This window comes from Lepidochelys olivacea, assembly GCF_965140295.1.
Source record: "Lepidochelys olivacea isolate rLepOli2 genome assembly, chromosome: 5".
In the NCBI taxonomy this organism is placed as follows: Eukaryota; Metazoa; Chordata; order Testudines; family Cheloniidae; genus Lepidochelys; species Lepidochelys olivacea.
In genome coordinates, this window is record NC_140415.1 from 35,755,444 (window position 1) to 35,774,221 (window position 18,778).

An 18,778-nucleotide genomic window follows, 5' to 3' on the forward strand; every position below is an offset into this window, starting at 1 on the left:
ATGCATACATCTTTCAAGAATATTATTGATCAGTGAGTTTAGTTTTCAGTGGATACCTCACAAGTAAGGCTGAGAGTTTGTCAGGGAGGTCCTGGATTCTGTGATTTTCCACGACCGCAGTGACTTCAGCACCGGCCACTGCTGTGCCAGTCTCAGGCCACCACCCTTCAGCAGCAGCAGGAGGAGTTTGGGGTGTGGGAGGAGGCTCAGATCTGGGGCTTCAGGCGTGGGAGGGGATGAGGGCTCTGGATGCTGCTTACCTTGTGGGGGGCTCCCTGGAAGCGGCAATATGTCGCTCCCTCACTCCTAGCTGCAGGCACTGACCCCGCAGTTCCCAGCCAATGGGAGCTGTGTAGCTGGCAGCACATGAAGTTAGGAGCTTAGGGAGGGAAATGTTGCCATTTCTGAGAAGCCGGGTAGGGAGCCTGCCAGCCCCAGCTCGTGCTCCAGGCTGCTCCCATCTGTGTGTGCCCCCTCCCCCCCAGATAGCACTCCTGAGTACCTGCAGCCCTCCCGTCTCTGAATTTCTGTAGAACTTGCTAGGTTTATTATAACTTTTCAATCTTCAAATAAAGTTATTTTCTTTAACTTCATTGCTTCACAAATTGCTCATGCTCCTGAAACAAACCTTTTAAACACAATGCTAATAAAGCATTCATGTTTGCTTTCCAGGCAGCTTTTCTTTTGCCAATTTTGGCTCACATGATGAAAGATGGGGTAACTGCCAGTCACTTCAGAGAGCAGCAAGAACCAGAATGTATTATTGTAGCCCCAACTAGAGAACTGATAAACCAGATCTTTCTGGAAGCAAGAAAGTTTTCATATGGGTAAGCTTTTAAAAAAATACCAGGCTACATTGCAAAAGTATGAGGCTTAATTTAATGACTGTAAAATCAAAGAATTGCTACCATGGCATTTCCTTAAAAAAAAAAACAAAAAAAAAAAAAACCCACACTTTTCATCCAATTCAATTTGTCTACATTCACTTGAGCAAGGAATTGAATTTAGGCCACAAAAGAAGTTTTTTGTAGTCTAGTTGACATTTAATATATGGATAAGAAGTTAGAATGGGCAAAAAGAGTTTGTAAGGTGATTTGTGACAAATGTTTATAGAAGCACAAAGCGACGCTTCCTATGAAATGAGTTCCAATTTGTTAGTAAAATGAAATAATCTAGTTTGCTTTCATAATTTATGGTAAGGTTTTTTTGGCATTCACTCATCTTGACAATAAAAATAAAGTAGCTACAGTTCAGTATTACTAATAGACGCTAAATTAAGGTTCAAAGAGATCTTATTGAAAGTCTGAGCAAAAATGGTGAGTGTTTTAGGGGGTTGTTTTTTGTTTGAATCTTTTCAGGCAAAACACTCTTGCTGCTATTTTTAAAAAAAGTTGTCAGTCGTTTCTTTACAGCAGTTCTGTTGCCTCAAAGGAGAGGGATAGAAATTCAGCACTGAGCCCTGAGGTTGGATAAGCGTCTTTGTTTGTTTTTTGATTTCGTAAAAATCTGTGCCCATCCCTTGGCAAATGGAATAGCTGGAAAAACGTTTCACACAACCACTCTAATTGTGTAATCTTCCAAAGTTCTGTTGGCACTACATACGTGTGCATAACAGTTAAATAGAATTTTAAATGCCTTTTTTTAAACAAATCTCTCATTTGATGCACTTACTACCTTTGCTTCATTAATGATTCATCTTGTACAAAACAGCTCATTCAAGTGCAGTAGCTTTTAAGTTCCACACTATAGAATTTGTTACTATTATGTCCTTTTTAAGGAAACCACTTACGATGGACACTCAGTGCCTCAGTTAAGGTTGCTTGCCCAGCATTAAATCTGTCCTTTGTGTGTATTTGTTACAGTAGTTGTAATGATTGTATATTGGATGTTGTTCAAAGGGAGTACAATTTTTCAAGCATGTGTGACTTATTCAGTGGGACTTCAGCTCCAAGGTTACTTAGGAGTCCTGGGTAAAAGAGTGCCTTACTCATTCAGCTTGTGGGATGATGGTGCATATTGAATAAAGCAAGGACATAATGAATGGGATCTATGTTTTTGTGGGTAAATTCTTCTCGCAATTATTATAGCGTAGGCCTGGAGTAAATCTGTCAGCAGATTCAGTCGCAGTTCTCACTGGTGTAAGTGAAAGCAAGTGCAAGCCCATGGTGAACCGAGTGCCCAAAATGTAGCAAATGGATATTGAACTGCTGATTTAACCACTGCATGAGATAGAGATCCTGTGGGAAAAGGTGTAATGTAACCATGCAAGACAGTCATCATGATATTTATGCACAAAGGGGAAAGATAAGTTGTACAAGAAAAATTAACGTTGGCATTTTCTGACTTTGAATGTGACCTTTTAGCTATCATGTTTTAATTCTGTAATGTATGAAATTTACAAAAGCCTCAAACAAAATACAGAGGACTGGCATCAGGATGCTAAAAATAGTAGCTGTTAGTCTTAGCTCTATAGTAATTGTATGGAGGATTAATGAGCAAATAACTGAGAGAATGCCGAATTACTAAATGTTTGTGCTAGTCCTAGTACATCATCAAACAAAATCTTGCCTCTCTCAACATCAACCACAGTCACCCATTATTTAAGTTCCTGACTTGAGCAGTTTGTGGAAAAGCTTTAAATGCTGTAACTATGAACCAATACAGTAATTCCTGGGATGAGGGGGAGGAGGGTTTATAAATGAAGGTGTGTAACGAAGAATTGACTTGTGACTACGTAATCACAATTTCTTGCCAATTTAATAGAACTTGCATAAGGCCAGTTGTGATATATGGAGGTACGCAGACAGGTCATTCAATTCGTCAGATAAAGCAAGGCTGTAATATATTATGTGCTACCCCAGGAAGGCTTATGGACATCATAGGAAAAGAAAAGGTAAGATCTTACCTAAAGTTTCGATTACATTTAAGTGTGTAATTTACCTTGAATTCCTTGAAAACAGTTTGCACCAGATTTATTACAGATCAGTGCTAGTCAGTCTAACTTGATGCAAGCAAAGACAGATTTGCAAACTTGTCACCATTGATTAGAATGGATGAATTTGGCAGTCAAATGAGGTTGCAGTGATTCCATTTGCATGACCTAACTAGGTAGCATTTTTGAAAAAAATGCTAAACTTGTTGCAGTAGTATAACTAGCCAATGTAAAATATGTTTGTAAATAGATGCATATTTAGAGCACTTAGCAGGATTTATATTTGGACTCTTGTAACACCATAAATGTATGTAGCACTTTAAGACATCTAGTTGTGACAGTATTCTTGCCCTGAGGAACTGGAGTCTGACATAATACCAGCCAGGGAGACAGGTAAGTGTTTGGAAGATGACATGGCAAGAAAAGGATTACAGAAGTGAAAGGTATTGACAATCTTGTTTACTTATGGGCTCAGTCGTATTTGTTGTTTTGATTTTCAGAAAATTACAACTTTGGTGCAGGGACATGAATTCAGGTCTCCCTAGTGGTCTCTCTCTTCAGGGCAAATCTCCATCTGATTTACACTGGCTTAGTCTTCTGTTGGTAGTAAAATCCTTAGTATTAGGATTAGCAGCTTTTATTGTCTGTGTGGAACTATTTTCTTAATATGAAAAGAATTAAATTAACATATTTGGAAACAACTTATTTTTTCCATTAATCAGTTTGTAAGTTTGTGACTCTATTATTTGCACTTAGGTGAATGTTGGCAGAAAAAACACAAAACCTATGGTGAAGTGTTAAAGTAATGCTCAGTAAATAAGGCCCTGGGCAGGTGAAGATATCTCAGTGCCTCCTGGAGAATTGTGTTCCTTGCTACCAAGGAAGCATCTGGTGTTGGTTTTCCATCCGTTTTCCTAGGACAGCTGGTCAGAATCTCACTCCTGATTGGTGACAATAGTCACAAAATAAACTTTTGTCTGTAGCCACTAATTTGTTCTGTGACTTGGTGGAGGTCTGCATTAGTGACACCAAGGGGTCATGTCAGGGAACAAAGGGTGTGTTGGGCGCCTGTCACTAATAAACGTCAGAGGTCTGGTTACGACAAAATGGATGCGTTCCAACTAGACTAAATTTTTTAACTATGTTGAACTATATCAGAAATTATTTTTTGTACTGAAATTCCCTGACACTTTGTAGAGTAGATAGTGCAGAGGTAAAGTAAGTTAAGATCTTTAAGTTGTGTACTGGATAGAAATGAACAGGTATAAGGTGATTCTGGGGAAAACAGGAAGCATTTTAAATGTGACTGACCTGCTTTCTGAGAGGAGAGGAATACCTTACCATTATTACAGATAGTCACAGAAAATGGTATTGGCAGAAAAGTTTCTTGTTTTTAGCCTGTTCTGTTTTGAATGTATCTTTACTGAAATATTTTAAAGCTGTTTTCGTTCTTATTGTATTTATTTAAAAATCCACTAAAGATTGGACTGCGTAAAGTGAGATATTTGGTGTTAGATGAAGCCGACCGTATGCTCGATATGGGTTTTGGTCCAGAGATGAAGAAATTAATCTCTTGCCCAGGCATGCCATCAAAAGACAGGCGTCAAACACTAATGTTTAGTGCCACTTTCCCGGAAGAAATTCAAAGGTGTGTGATAATTTGTGTGAAGCTGGAAATGTAGTTGCAGAAAATGTGTTTTTAAGATCTGTGATCAGACTTCGCTTATATGGACAATCAAATAAAAATGTTTGAAGTTGCTACTTAATACTGTTTTAAAAAATTGAGCACTAATATTTAACAAACTTTATAGGATATTAAGTTTATTATTGAAAAGACCCCAAGTTGAACTCATTTTCTGTGGTTTGTGTTCACTATGTAAAAGAGTTAACTTCAGTTATTGCAGCATGGGTCAGTGTCTCCTTGGCATGTAAGCAGAGGAGATGCTGACTTATGCGAGAAGCAGTGTGGTCTGGTGGACTGTTAAACTGCTGAGCTTGCTGAGATTCAGGAATCCTGACGTCTAATCCTACAATTAGCAGTTAGTGCTTTGCATTCTCAAATTTTTCTTATTAAAGATTGTGTTGATTATTTTAAAAACTTAAGGCAAAAATTCTGCCCTGGATTCCTGTAACATTAATGGGAGTACTGTATATCCCAGGATATAATTTGGTCTGAAAGGTCTAATTTTTAAGTCTAAAAGTCTATTCCTTTGCTGTGTTGTGGTGATTGGGTTTATATATAATAAAAAGCTTTATGCAACTTACTTAAACTACTTATTAGCACAATACAAATCAGGTACCACTATAATAATGTAAACCTTGTTCTTTTTAAAGGCTGGCTGGAGAATTTTTGAAACCTGAATATTTATTTGTTGCTGTTGGACAAGTGGGTGGAGCCTGTAGTGATGTTCAACAGACCATTCTTCAAGTTTCCCAATATTCCAAGAGAGAAAAACTGGTTGAAATTCTGCAAAGCATAAGTAACTTTCTTTGTTAGCTTTTTAATTGTCTTTTCCAGAGAAAATCAAGTTAATAGGAATTTATTTTAGCGCTTGATTCTGCTACTCAGCCAGGTCTAGGACCCCACTTTTCTAGGCACTGTACTGTTATATAGTAAAAGACAGTATCCATTTCAGTAGAGTATTTTCTTTCTTTAGCAAATTTCCTAATGTAAGTAATTTTGTTTTAAACATGTTTATGTTGTATATAGGTGTTCTATAGATAATCCACTAGTTTTGGGTACTGCTAGACGAAAAATAGTTTCCCAGGTTGCTGGCACCCCGCAGAGCAAAAATAAGGATTTGTGGTCATTTCTGTGAAGGAACTCTACAATTCCACCTGCGAGACTTACTTTCTACCCTGGTCCAATTTTAGTTTATTATTTGGAACTGGAATTCTGTGGGGGAATATTGACCACTAGTTAGTGAGGGCAAGTTGTTAGTTGGGGAAAAAGGCACCGAAGGTTTCTGCCAATTGGTTGGGAAAGCTATCTGAAGCAAGAACATCTCTGTTCACAGACCATTGGTCCGCTCACAGAAATGCAAAGTACAGGTATAATCCAATACCTCTATCACAAAATTGATTTTATAGAATTGATAGGTGTTGTTCAGTTATGTGATACTTCATACTACATTATTAAATGTGTTCTGTATCTTGTAAATGTAATAAATTCTTACTAGGCCTCAACACACATCCTATTAAATCTTTTTGGAGAAGTGGGGAGGTACTGTTGTCCTGCTGGTGTCAAGTGTGTTAACTAATGACGTGTTCTAGTATTCAGCTCTGACTTCTTTTGACTATATACATGACTCTTCTTTTGTTCATCTGTGAAGGCCATCATGGCTGGATGGACAGACAAAATCAGCTAGATCAATTGACCGTTTCGGTACTCCACAGAACTCACCTCCACCCACCAGAATAATAGTATTTGAATGTGGTTTTTTTTAATAATCCTGATCTTGCTTTGAGAATAAGTTTTTGCATGTAGTTTATTTTAAAATAAGCTCAGTAATAACCCTTCAGAAAGGTTTCAAAAACTAGGTGGGTTGTACTTCTAGTGCCAGAGAATAGCATACCTCCATTATTACTAGGGCTGTCAAGCGATTAAAAAATGAATTGTGATTTATCGCGCAATTAAACAATAACAGAATACCATTTATTTAACTATTTTTGGATTTTTTTACATTTTCAAATATATTGATTTCAGTTACAACACAATATAAAGTGTACAATGCTCACTTTATATTTATTTTTGATTACAAGTATTTGCACTGTAAAAAAAACCAAACAAACAGAAATAGTATTTTTCAATTCACCTAATACAAGTACTGTAATGCAATCTCTTTATCAGGAAAATTGAACTTACTTTTGTACATAATTCTACATTTGTAACTGTTTTATTTTTGAACACAATATAAAATTTTAGACACTGCAACCCCACTCAGTCCTCCTCCTTGTTCAGCCAATCGCTCAAACAAACAAGTTTTTATTTACATTTGCAGGAGATAATGCTGCCTGCTTCTTGTTTACAGTGTCACCTAAAAGTGAGAACAGGTGTTCTCATGGCACTGTTGTAGCCGGTGTCGCAAGATATTAACGTGCCAGATGTGCTAAAGATTCATATTTCCCTTGTGCTTCAACCACCATTCCAGAGGACATGCTTCAATGCTGATGATGGGTTCTGCTTGATCATGATCCAAAGCAGTGCGGGCCAACTCATGTTCATTTTCATTATCTGAGTCAGATGCCACCAGCAGAAGGTATATTGTACAACCATGTACATTGGCCAAACTGGACAGTCTCTATGTAAAGGAATAAATGGACATAAATCAGACTTCAAGAATTATAACATTCAAAAACAAGTCAGAGAACACTTTAATCTCTTTGGTCACTTGATTACAGATCTAAAAGTGGCAATTCTTCAACAAAAAAACTTAAAAAACAGACTCCAACGAGAGACTGCTGAATTGGAATTAATTTGCAAAATGGATACCATTAACTTAGGCTTGAATAAAGACTGGGAGTGGATGGGTCATTACACAAAGTGAAACTGTTTCCCCATGTTTATCTCCCCCCTCCCCAATTGTTCCTCAGATGTTCTTGTCAAGTGCTGGAAATGGCCCACTTTGATTATCACTACAAAAGATTTTCTCCTTCCTGCTCTCCTGCTGGTAACAGCTCACCTTACCTGATACGTTACAGTGTGTATGGTAACACCCATTGTATCATGTTCTCTGTGTATATAAAATCTACTCACTGTATTTTCTACTGAATGCATCCGATGAAGTGAGCTGTAGTTCATGAAAGCTTATGCTCAAATAAATTTGTTAGCCTCTAAGATACCACAAGTCCTCCTTTTTTTGTGGATACAGACTAAGACAGCTGCTACTCTAAAACCAGCAGAAGGTTGATTTTCTTTTTTTGGTGGTTTGGGTTCTGTAGTTTCTGCATTGCAGTGTTGCTCTTTTAAGACTTCTGAAAGCATGCCCCACACCTCATCCCTCTGATTCTGGAAGGCACTTCAGATTCTTAAACCTTGGGTCGAGTGCTGTAGCTGTCTTCAGAAATCTCATATTGGTACCTTCTTTGCGTTCAGTCACAAATTTAATTAACGCTTTGTTTTTTTAACAAGCGTCATCGTCATGAAAGCATGTTCTCTGGAATGGTGGCTGAAGCATGAAGGGACATATGAATGTTTAGCATATCTGGCACGTAAATACTTGGCAGTGCTGTCTACAAAAGTGCCAGGCAAATGCTTGTTCTCACTTTCTGGTGACATTGTAAATAAGAAGAGGGCAGCATTATCTCCTGTAAATGTGAACAAACTTGTTTGTCTTAATGATTGGCTGAACAAGTAGCAGCACTGAGTGGACTTGTGGGCACTGAAGTTTTACATTGTTTTGTTTTTGAGTGCAAACTACATTTGTAAATTGCACTTGCACAAAGAGATTGCACTGCAGTACTTATGAGGTGAACTGAAAAATACTATTTCTTTTATCATTTTTACAGTGCAAATATTTGTAATAAATAATATACACTTTGATTTCAATTGCAGCACAGAATACAATATATATGAAAATGTAGAAAAACATCCAAAATGTTTAATAAATTTCAGTTGGTATTCTATTGGTTAACAGTGCGATTAAAACCTCAATGAATCGCAATTAATTTGAGTTAATCGAGTGAGTTAGTTACGATTAATTGACAGCCCTAATTATTACTCTTGCTATTAGTGAGCAGAGTTTTTAGGGTGATAGGAAAGAAGCTGCAGAGGTTGGATCATGAGGCGTAGGGAGTTGGCAAATGTTTTACCCCAAAGGGTAAGTGCTTGATACAGAAACTAGTGGGTGAAATTCTGTAGCCTATTGTGTAGGAGGTGAAGCAAGATGATCAGACTGGTTCCTTGTGGTCTTAAACTCTGAATCTATTTAAATTATGGCAATATGTTTATGGTAGAAATGATAAAAACACATTAGTGCTTTTGAGATGTAGGAAGTTTGTAATGTCCCCCCTTTGCCAGATTGTGTCTTTAATCTGTTGCAGGAGATGAGCGAACTATGGTGTTTGTGGAAACAAAGAAAAAAGCAGACTTCATTGCAACCTTTCTTTGTCAAGAAAAAATACCAACCACCAGTATTCATGGGTAAGTATTTTACTGAATAAATTATTTTGGTCTGCTATATTTTATTTAAATTAAAAATGACCTCTTCTGTAAAACTCATTTGTCATGGGCAAAAACCATTATTGGACTAAAACACTTGGAACCAGGATTCTGATTCTGAGTGCTTATTGGGCAATGTAAGAGATGGGAGTGGAGGGAATCCTGTTCTCACTGCTAAATGGCTAAATATTTTTCAGTTGTTTCCCTGCGATAAAGTGTACATATAAGCCTCTTCATTTTCAGTTTAAACTGATTTTTACCAAAACGTTCTGGGGTTGTAAAAAAAAGTATTCCTTTTTTCCCCCTCTTTTTGTATCATTCAAATATATAAATCTTTTTTAGGAAAATACAATACATTGCATGAGATGTATGTATTACGATAATACTTCAGTCTGCGTATATGCAATGCTGCCTGTTGAAATAAGGCTATGTATTAGTCGAGAAGATACACAATAAACAAACAGGCACGCATGTCAGATCTGAAGTGCGTGCGGATCTGAATGTACTGATGAATCTCACACCTATCATGTACACATTTCAAGCTGTTAACAGATAACGATTTAAAAATTTCATGCACTAAAATGGGAAGAAAACAAAAATCTGAATCAGAATACATTTCAGAGCACAAGGAAGTATTCATCCTTTGCTCCTGTTTTTGTTTTTTTGTAAACTTTTGAAGTTGAATGTACATGTTGCAAATGGTGTGGCCCAATTTATTAAATTTAAATATTTATAGACTAATAGTTCTAAGCTACAACAGTAAGCTGTTTATTCAAATGAAAAGTTTTATTTGGGTATTAGAGAGATGTTGTTTTCTTAAACTCATAGGTGGAGTGTTTTGAGTCGGGTTTTAGTTCTGCAGCAAACAACATTGATGAATGGAATTCACAACATTAACCTACTTGAATTAATCCCCGTCTTTCCGGTCACCAAAATAAACCCCAGTATTTACCCAGAAAAATTAATAAGTTTTTTGCACTGATTTTCACCTGTTTTTGTTGTTTGTGGTAAGAAACACTGATATAGTCCCAGGAAAAATTAAATAAAAAAAGTGAAAACGAAGGGCTCGATCTACATATAATTGTACATATAACATGTACAAAGTGGTTTTCCTCGTATACTGCACCAGTGGGGTGCTCTCCTCAGACAGTGATTTCCCATCTTTGTGCATTGCAGTAGTTGAGGTCATAATGTCCATCTAATCCATAATGTTGAGGCCATTTTCACTATATAAATATAATTTTATAGACTGATAAAATTATGTTGACTTTTTAATGAAACTTGAATGACAGAATTATAGCTTGTTTGATTAGCTTTTTACACTATATCATGAAAATATATGGTTTTATAAATAAACTTTTGTAACTGTCACACTGTAGAACACTTTATTTGGCCAAATTGCTTTGGCTGCCTTCAATATATTGACTTAAATTGAATTTAAAATTCTTGAAAGGTACCAGACTCAGTCCTTCAGACTGAAGTCCTGTTTATCTGCAGAAAGCAGGAAATCAGAACTGGTCAAATTAAAGCCTACAGACCATACCAAGTCAGATGTGTCTCACAGTGGAGGAAACATGGATAACTTCACAGCTTCCCTGTGTGGTGTGCTTTAATTCAGATCGTGCAGTGAAAGCACATAGAGAGGGAGCACAAGCATCTGGAGTTGGCTTTTCCAACACTAGCATTCACTTCTCATTTTAAGTAAAAACACCTGGCAAGGAGGTGGAGCAGGAATACATGAGAAAGTGAGAGCAATATGTGATTTTTCCATTTGCATTTTGCTGCTGTGATTTCTGGCTTTTCTTCTTTATCTTCATTTCCCTGTTTTTGGAAGCTCATGGGATTTGGGTCTTATTTTCTGGCTCTGTAGCTAAATGTTTTGGCCTGCTTAGAGGTCCTCTACAGCATGAGAAATAAAGGGGAAAGTTACTGCTCCAAATATACTTAGCTCACTTAGCTCCAAATATGAAAGGGTAATGTAGTCATATTACATATTTAATCGTTGGCTTCTGTCAAGATTGTCAGTTATGATGGTGACATTTTCAATGCAGAGCGATGTCCCCCCAGGGCCTGGAGTGAGAGCCAGCTAATTTTACAGGTCCTCAGAAACTCCTCTTATGAGTCTGACTACCTTTCAGTACTTTGGGGGAATTCTGCAACAAAAAATTAAGTTCTGTGAACAGTACTTTAGAATTCTGCAAAATTCTGCATATATGTCAAAATAACACAATGTAATCACACAGTTTTAAATTATTTTGATGATTTATTTTAAAATACCTGTCAGCCAAGTATGTTTATAACAGTACAGACAACAAAAGATTCAGAAAATGTTTTTTGACAAATAAATCCCTTACTAGGTATATTAATACAGAATTTTGAGTAATGATTCATTTAAATTACAATACAGAAATGTATTTCCTGTACCCCTCAAAGCCATGCAAAAGCTTGGGGGAGTCAAGCGTAATGGAGGAGCTGAGGGAGAAGGAAGTAATTGCTGGGAAGGAGCCTGAGAGTGAACGTGAAGGGTTTGTCGGGTGGGGGTAGGAGAAGTATGGGAAAGAAAGTCTGTGCTCGGGGGGGCGGCATTGTTAGGAAGTTGGGGAGTATTCCCCATGCAGACTTTGGCTGATCTCTAGCCTCTCCCATTCAGTCAGGCACATCTGCCCCTCTCCCTCTGTGTCCCTGTAAACCCTACTCAGCCACCCCATCTCCTTGTGTCCCCATGTGTCGCTGCACCATCACTTCTGTTCAGCCCCTGGATCAATGCTGTGACCCCCTAGCAGCCCTGTGTGCCCCTCTGTCCCGCTCCCCCCATATCCCATGTCTCCTCACCTGCCCCCATGGGCAGGGCACTGTGAGGAGTGCAGTCTCTCCTCTCCCTTTCTATGGCTGTCTGCTGTGGCAGATGAGTTGGCTGCCTTCTGTTCTGGCACCACAGCAGCCCCTGGTGGATGAAAAGTGTAACTGCAGTACCTTCCCAGGCGAACGTATTTTCTGCAGAGAAAAAATAATCTGTGGGGCATATGAATTCTGCATGTACACAGTGGTGCAGAATTTTCTCAGGAGTACTTTCAGGAAGTAGCAGCCTGAGTCAAATTCATATTGGTGGGTTACAGAGCCAGAAAGCTCAGATAACTAGACTTGTAGCCAAACAAATAAAAATGAAGTTGGGAGCAGTGGTTTGGATTGTGGAGGAAACAGTGAAGTACCAAATATAGTTACATGCGTTACCTTTATCTCCTTTTTATTTTTTCCTGATTCCCACATTCTTCTTTCCTAAATTTTCAATGTCCTAATATCTCTGTTAACTCCCCACTCAGTGTTAAAGTTCTCTCATGAGTAGCTATGTCTGTGGACTCTTCGAGGGTTAGTATCTTTCCCAGCATTTAAAGATAGAATTCTCAGGAATAGTGACTCTCTTAGGACCTATTGCATACATTTTTGGTCAAAAGTTCGTGCCTTTTTAGGAATTATTCATAGCAGTTTTAGAACTTCTGTTTTATTGATAGCTAATTTGTTTATCTCTGGGGACAAAGAATTCCTTGAAGACAAAATACAAGTCTAGAAAACAGAAGTCTAAGCTGCATAAATATGCCAAATCTTCAGACTCTTAAGACAGATCTCAGGAGAAGGAGGGCCTGTCCGGTTTTAAGTTCAGTAAAATCCAACACAGATGTTCAGACTCCCTTCAAGAATGATCTGATGAGTTCCCATGGGTCTGGAGCAGCCTTGCAGTATAACCAACAAGAAATCTTAAAGCAAAAAAGCAGGAACCTCTTTTAAAGCAGCCTTAGAACACAGATCAAGTATGAAAGGAAGGTGCTTCTAATCTAGGCTTGGCAAGGCAGTTGGTTTGAATGCCTGTTTGACCATGGACAACTATTCCTGCAAGAATGTCCTATTGTAGGTAGTGGCCTACCTTTTTTATTGCATTGTGGCCCCATCTGTTAGCAAACCTGCTTAAATGTCTTGAACACTCTCTTTACTACATGGTAATGCCACATTTTGGAAAGAAGGTGAACTTAATCGAAAATTGAGCATCTTAACTGGCAGGAATCTCCTAGAACGAACACTCTGTGTATGCCTTTACTTGTAAGCCAGGCCATCATTGTACATTGTGGTATACAAACGATATTCAACACGTTTAAAGATGCGTTTCCTGCCTTGAAAGCTTACAGTCTAAACTGACTAGACAAACATACTGAAATTAACTTAGAAGGGAGGTGGGGGGGAGAGAGGAGGGTTCAGTCATTAAACTTCTGACCCAAATACACACACAAAGTGCATGGCTATTGAGTGGTTTGAAAAGGTGGCCTGCTGCCTACCTAGCATAAGTGCATTTACAATTAATTTTTTTATATAGCTACTGTTTGTTCTATTTCTGATTAATTTCTTTTCATTTGTAACTGTTCAGTCTCGAATAACATTCACATTTTAATGCTAACTTAAATTGCTAAAAAGTTTTTTTTAAGAACTTCATTTCATTGTGTGCTACATTTTTTCAAAGTTAAAACAACTTGTTAATTAACTTGTTTTTTGTAATTAGGCATAAGTATCTAAAGCTGAGCCTATTGAAGATCGTAAAGTCTTCCTCTTTTTTGTTACTGAGCTAATAAATTAGTGTTACAAAATATTTGACCAATATTTGACTGGTCACACAATTATTTTTGGGTAAATCAAATGCCCAACCCTATTTTAATCTGTGCTATCTAATCTGTAGTATTCTCATCACTGTTCACAAATTTAGAAACAGAAAAGTGATTTACAGAATTCAGAAACTACCAATCTTGGGTACAAATCTTGAAAAAAAGATTTCATAGTAGTGGCAGGGGATAAAGGGTTATAATGCGGGCCACGAGTTTCATGATGCTTATTTACAGAATCACCATATTGCATTTTTTAATATGTAAGGCAATAGAAGAATTCATCCTGAGGAGCAATGCAGTTTACTGTAGAACCCAGCGTAGAGATCTTCCATCTTTCTGCTCTCTATCTGGACACAGAAAAAAGAGAGACTCTCTGGAAATAAACAAAGAGTAATATACATTAGGACATCTGGGCTGTTCAGAAATCTGTGCCGTATTCTCCTTTCCCCTCCACAGATTCAAAGAAGGCATGCACACAGACTCTAGGTCAAATTTTGCTCTAATTTAATACTTGTGGAAATTATTGGCTTCAAAGGGGTCATGTTTAGTTTACACCCATATAAATGAGAACAGAAGATGCCCACATCTGTGGGTGAACTACAGCTGGAAGAGTCTGCATGATACCAATGCCAGAGGACATCAGCACAAGTTCTTCCAGATCTACAACACCCGGAGCTTAGAAATCATTTTATAACATTAGAATAAACATCTAAAATGGCCAAGTTACAAGTTAATTAGCCATTATAAATTAAGCCATTGCCATCTTTGGCAGGAAGATCTGCCCTCCAGTAACTCTTTTTAACTTACCTTCTCCCTTAATTGTTCTGCTTTATTCCTTTTAGTTCAGTTTTGCCCTCCTATCTTATTTCCACATCTATTTTTGTGTTTATCTAACCACTTCCTGTTCTTTGATTTGGACAAAAAAGAAATGCAAATATAAACCCTATTCCTTGGGCCTAACATATATAAATAGTTACTGTGTCAATCAAGATGCCAAAAATTTTAGCTGTAGAAGGTCAAGAGGTTAAGGGTGAGTCCTGCACCATTCACTTGCCTCCGACTAACAGTTGTACCTGCTTCTGGGATCTGCAGGGAAATGTCTGCGTATCTCCCTGTGACAATTTATTAACTCTGTCTGAGATTGGCTCTCTTTGTATCTTTACCAAGCTGCAAACTCCATTTTGAATGTGGGGCTAGTTGTCATGTCTCTTGTGCTATTGCTTCCATGCTGGATTGAAATTCCAAGACAAAAGCCTAACAGTAATTAAACTTTGACTGTCCATCTAAATGACAGATGGCTGCTGTTCTGGGCAAACCATTCTTTCAAATCTGAACTCTGGGCAGGTCACTGTAGCAATAAATAGATTAGTATTATAAAATTAATAAATCAATTGGAATATAAATATTGTAGCAATGAAGTCACCTAGTAGGTGCACTGGTCACCTGATGGAGTCTCTTGACAGAGGCGCCTGCATGGTTATAAAATAAATAAATAAACCCAAAAGGGAGGAACTGATCTGTTCAGGGGGACATTTTTCTCCAGTGCAAGATGGAGTAGCAGCCCAATTTGTAGAGACCCGATGAGGCAGGGCAGCCTGCCTACGTTCCTGAACACGTGGTGCTCACGAGGACTCTGAAGGGAGGGATGACCTTGTGAGGGGCATCTAGGATAATTATCTTCTAACTTATCTGTGCTCTCTTAACTGAAAGAGCAGTGGTGTTGAGAATCTTGTGTAGTGTGCTTACAGTTACAAAGGGCCTCCTGAGAGTGTTAAACTGTAATCCAAAAGGCTCACACATTGGGGTGGAGATCTGAGGGTATGTTGAAACTATGGTGGTGTCTGAAGGGTCAGCTCTGAGCCCAGGGGCTAAGCAGCTGGACAGCAGATTCCATCTCTCATTAGGTTTTCTAGACAAAGGGTCTGTGCCCTAAATGTGCATAGGCCCCAAGACTTGGGGCAGTAGCTGGGCTCCATTCAGCCTCTGGAAGCATAAAACACCCAAGGACTGAGCAGATGGTTTCCTTCACTGCAGTGTAGTGAGTGGTCAAGAGGGGGCATTCAGCTGGGAATCCATGGCATCCTCTCTTAGGGCTCTGGTAACAAGGAGCTGGCAGAAATTGTTTTGGCTATGATTGGAAGAAATAGTGTGTTGATAGACTGATGCTTGACTAGATATCTGTAGTCTTAGGTAAACCTGTTTATCACCACAGTACACTGATGCAGCATAATATTGCAAATGTATATTGAAGCAACTTTAGTACGAACATAGAAACATATCTGACGTTTGTGTCTCAAACCACAAAACTGATTTGCAATTTCCAGCATCTCGTATTTTCTCCTTCACACCTCTTTTCTGGCTGTTTACTTTAGACCCTTCCTTCCACCCACCGCATTTGTGTCCCCTTGCCATTTTGCAAGAGTGCTTCTATGATCACTGCACTCCCAGGCCAGAAGTGAGGAGATATTATCAAAACAGCATGCAGAGCTGAATGTATCTCTAGAGGTGCAAGTTAAGCATCCCTGCTGTATATTTTAATAGTTTTACTTCTCAGTGAAATGTTGCCAGTTTGGTTTTATAAAATTTGAAGCATTCTTTATTCTTAAATACCAGTATTGCCCATGTCTCTTACTATCCATAGCTTGTTGATCTTTGACTTGCAGTATCTTAATCTTGTGTTTCACTGGCCTTTAGAGAAAAATCTGTATTCTAACCAATGCTTTCTTTATTTGCAGTGATCGGGAACAGAGAGAGCGAGAAGAGGCTCTTGGGGACTTTCGCTCTGGAAAATGTCCTGTTCTTGTTGCTACTTCAGTAGCAGCAAGAGGCCTGGATATTGAAAATGTTCAACATGTTATTAATTTTGATCTTCCTTCCACTATTGATGAATATGTTCACCGGATTGGGCGAACTGGACGCTGTGGGAACATTGGAAAAGCCATTACTTTCTTTGATTCTGTTTCAGACAGCCACATAGCCCAACCTCTGCTTAAAGTGCTTTCAGATGTATGTTGCCCAGTTTTTTCAAACTTAAATATGTTCTCATTTCATATACTATTAAGACTTAATTTTAGTGGATGGACTAGCCATCAGTCCTGTGATGCACTTGAAAAACTCTTAATATGTAATTTGGCAATCGAGTCAGAATTTAAACTAGCAATTTTTCTTCTGTAGGCTCAGCAGGAAGTTCCATCATGGCTGGAAGAAATTGCGTTTAGTGCTCACGGAACTGGCTTTAGCAATCCAAGAGGAAATATCTTTGCGTCTGTTGATACTCGAAAGGTAAGTTTTGGAACAAAGAAATGGAATTGTTGGTTTTGGAAAATGTTTATAACCTAGGTCCATGTGTAAAATGGCTTTTATGTGTTCTTTAATATTGTCGTTTGAGTGGCTAGGACAGTCTGGTCAAGATGGCTCTTGAAATAAGAAATGTTATCAATGTGTGTAGAATTCAGAGGTGAGAGAAAGTGAAGGGAGACAGACATCTGTATTACAGCCGGTTCTCAGGAGTTGCCAAAAAGAGGCTGAACTTAAATTCTGTATTTGGAAGGGGAGGTTTCTTCAAGAACAATTTTGTGACGTAAACATTAATACTAGGGCTGTCAAGTGAAATTAATCGCGCAATTAATCACACTTTAATAGAAGACCATTTACTTAAACATTTTTGGATATTTTCCATACTTTCAAATATATTGATTTCAGTTTCAACATAGAATACGAAGTGCAGAGTGCTAACTTTCTATTTTTTATTATGAATATTTGCACTGTAAAAATAAAATAGTATTTTTCAATTCACTTAATAAAAGTACTGTAGTGCAGTCTCTTTATCATGAAAGTTTAACTTACAAATGTATAACTGTGCACAAAAAACTGCATTCAAAAATAAAATAATCAAACTTTAGAGCCTACAAGTCCACTCAGACCTACTTCTTGGTCAGCCAATTGCTCAGATAAACAAGGTTGTTTACTTTTTCAGGAGATAATGCTGCCCGCTTCTTGTTTCCAGTGTCACCTGAAAGTAATAACAGGCATTCGCGTGGCACTGTTGTCGCTGGCATTGCAAGATATTTATGTGCCAGATGCGCTAAATATTTGTATTTCCTTTGTGCTTCAACCACCATTCCAAAGGACATGCTTCCATGCTGATGACGGGTTCTGCTCGATAACGATCCAAAGCAGATCGGACCGACGAGTGTTCATTTTTGTCTGAGTCCGATGTCACCAGCAGAAGGTTGATTTTTGGTGGTTCAGGTTCTGTAGTTTCTGCATCGGAGTGTCACTCTTTTAAGACTTCTGAAAGCATTCTCCACACCTTGTCCTTCTCAGATTTTGGAAGGCACTTCAGATTCTTAAACCTTGGGTCAAGTGCTATAGTTATCTTTAGAAATCTCACATTAATACCTTCTTTGCATTCTGTCAAATCTTCAGTGAAAGTGTTGTTAAAATGAACAGTGTGCTGGGTCATCATCCGAGACTGCTGTAACATGAAATGTATAGCATAATGCAGGTAAAACACAGAGCAAGAGACATACAACTCTCCCCCAAGGAGGTCAGTCACAAATTTAATAAACACATTATTTTTTAATCAGCGTCAACAGCATGGAAGCATGTCCTCTGGAATGGTGGCTGAAGCATGAAGGGGCATGCAAATATTCACCATATCTGGCATGTAAATACCTTGCAGTGCTGGCTACAAAAGTGCCATGTCTGTTCTCACTTTTGTGTGACATTGTAAATAAGAAGCTGGTAGCATTATCTCCCATAAATGTAAACAAACTTGTTTGTTCTAGCGATTGACTGAATAAGAAGTAGGACTGAGTGGACTTGTAAGCTCTAAAGTTTTACATTGGTTTATTTTTGAGTGCAGTTATGTAACAAATCTACATTTATAAGTTGTACTTTCACAATAGAGAGAGAGCACTACGGTACTTCTGAGGTAAATTGCAAAATACTATTTTTTATCATTTGTACAGTGCAAATATTTGTAATAAATAATATAGTGAGAACTGTACACTTTATATTCTGTTGTAATTGAAATCA

At 38.1% G+C, this 18,778-nt stretch overlaps 1 protein-coding gene across 7 annotated transcripts in view; it reads left to right on the forward strand.

The window, feature by feature from the left end:
- Window positions 1–18,778, forward strand: part of DDX4 (DEAD-box helicase 4) — a 104,812-nt gene that overhangs the window by 77,355 nt on the left and 8,679 nt on the right. For all 7 annotated transcript variants that reach the window (XM_084629023.1, XM_084629019.1, XM_084629024.1 and 4 more), the window contains 7 exons: window positions 673–827; window positions 2,764–2,893; window positions 4,414–4,580; window positions 5,267–5,412; window positions 8,975–9,074; window positions 16,474–16,744; window positions 16,913–17,020. In XM_084629023.1, coding sequence (XP_084485149.1) covers window positions 673–827; window positions 2,764–2,893; window positions 4,414–4,580; window positions 5,267–5,412; window positions 8,975–9,074; window positions 16,474–16,744; window positions 16,913–17,020 — 1,077 coding nt within the window. The remainder of the gene's footprint in view (window positions 1–672; window positions 828–2,763; window positions 2,894–4,413; window positions 4,581–5,266; window positions 5,413–8,974; window positions 9,075–16,473; window positions 16,745–16,912; window positions 17,021–18,778) is intronic.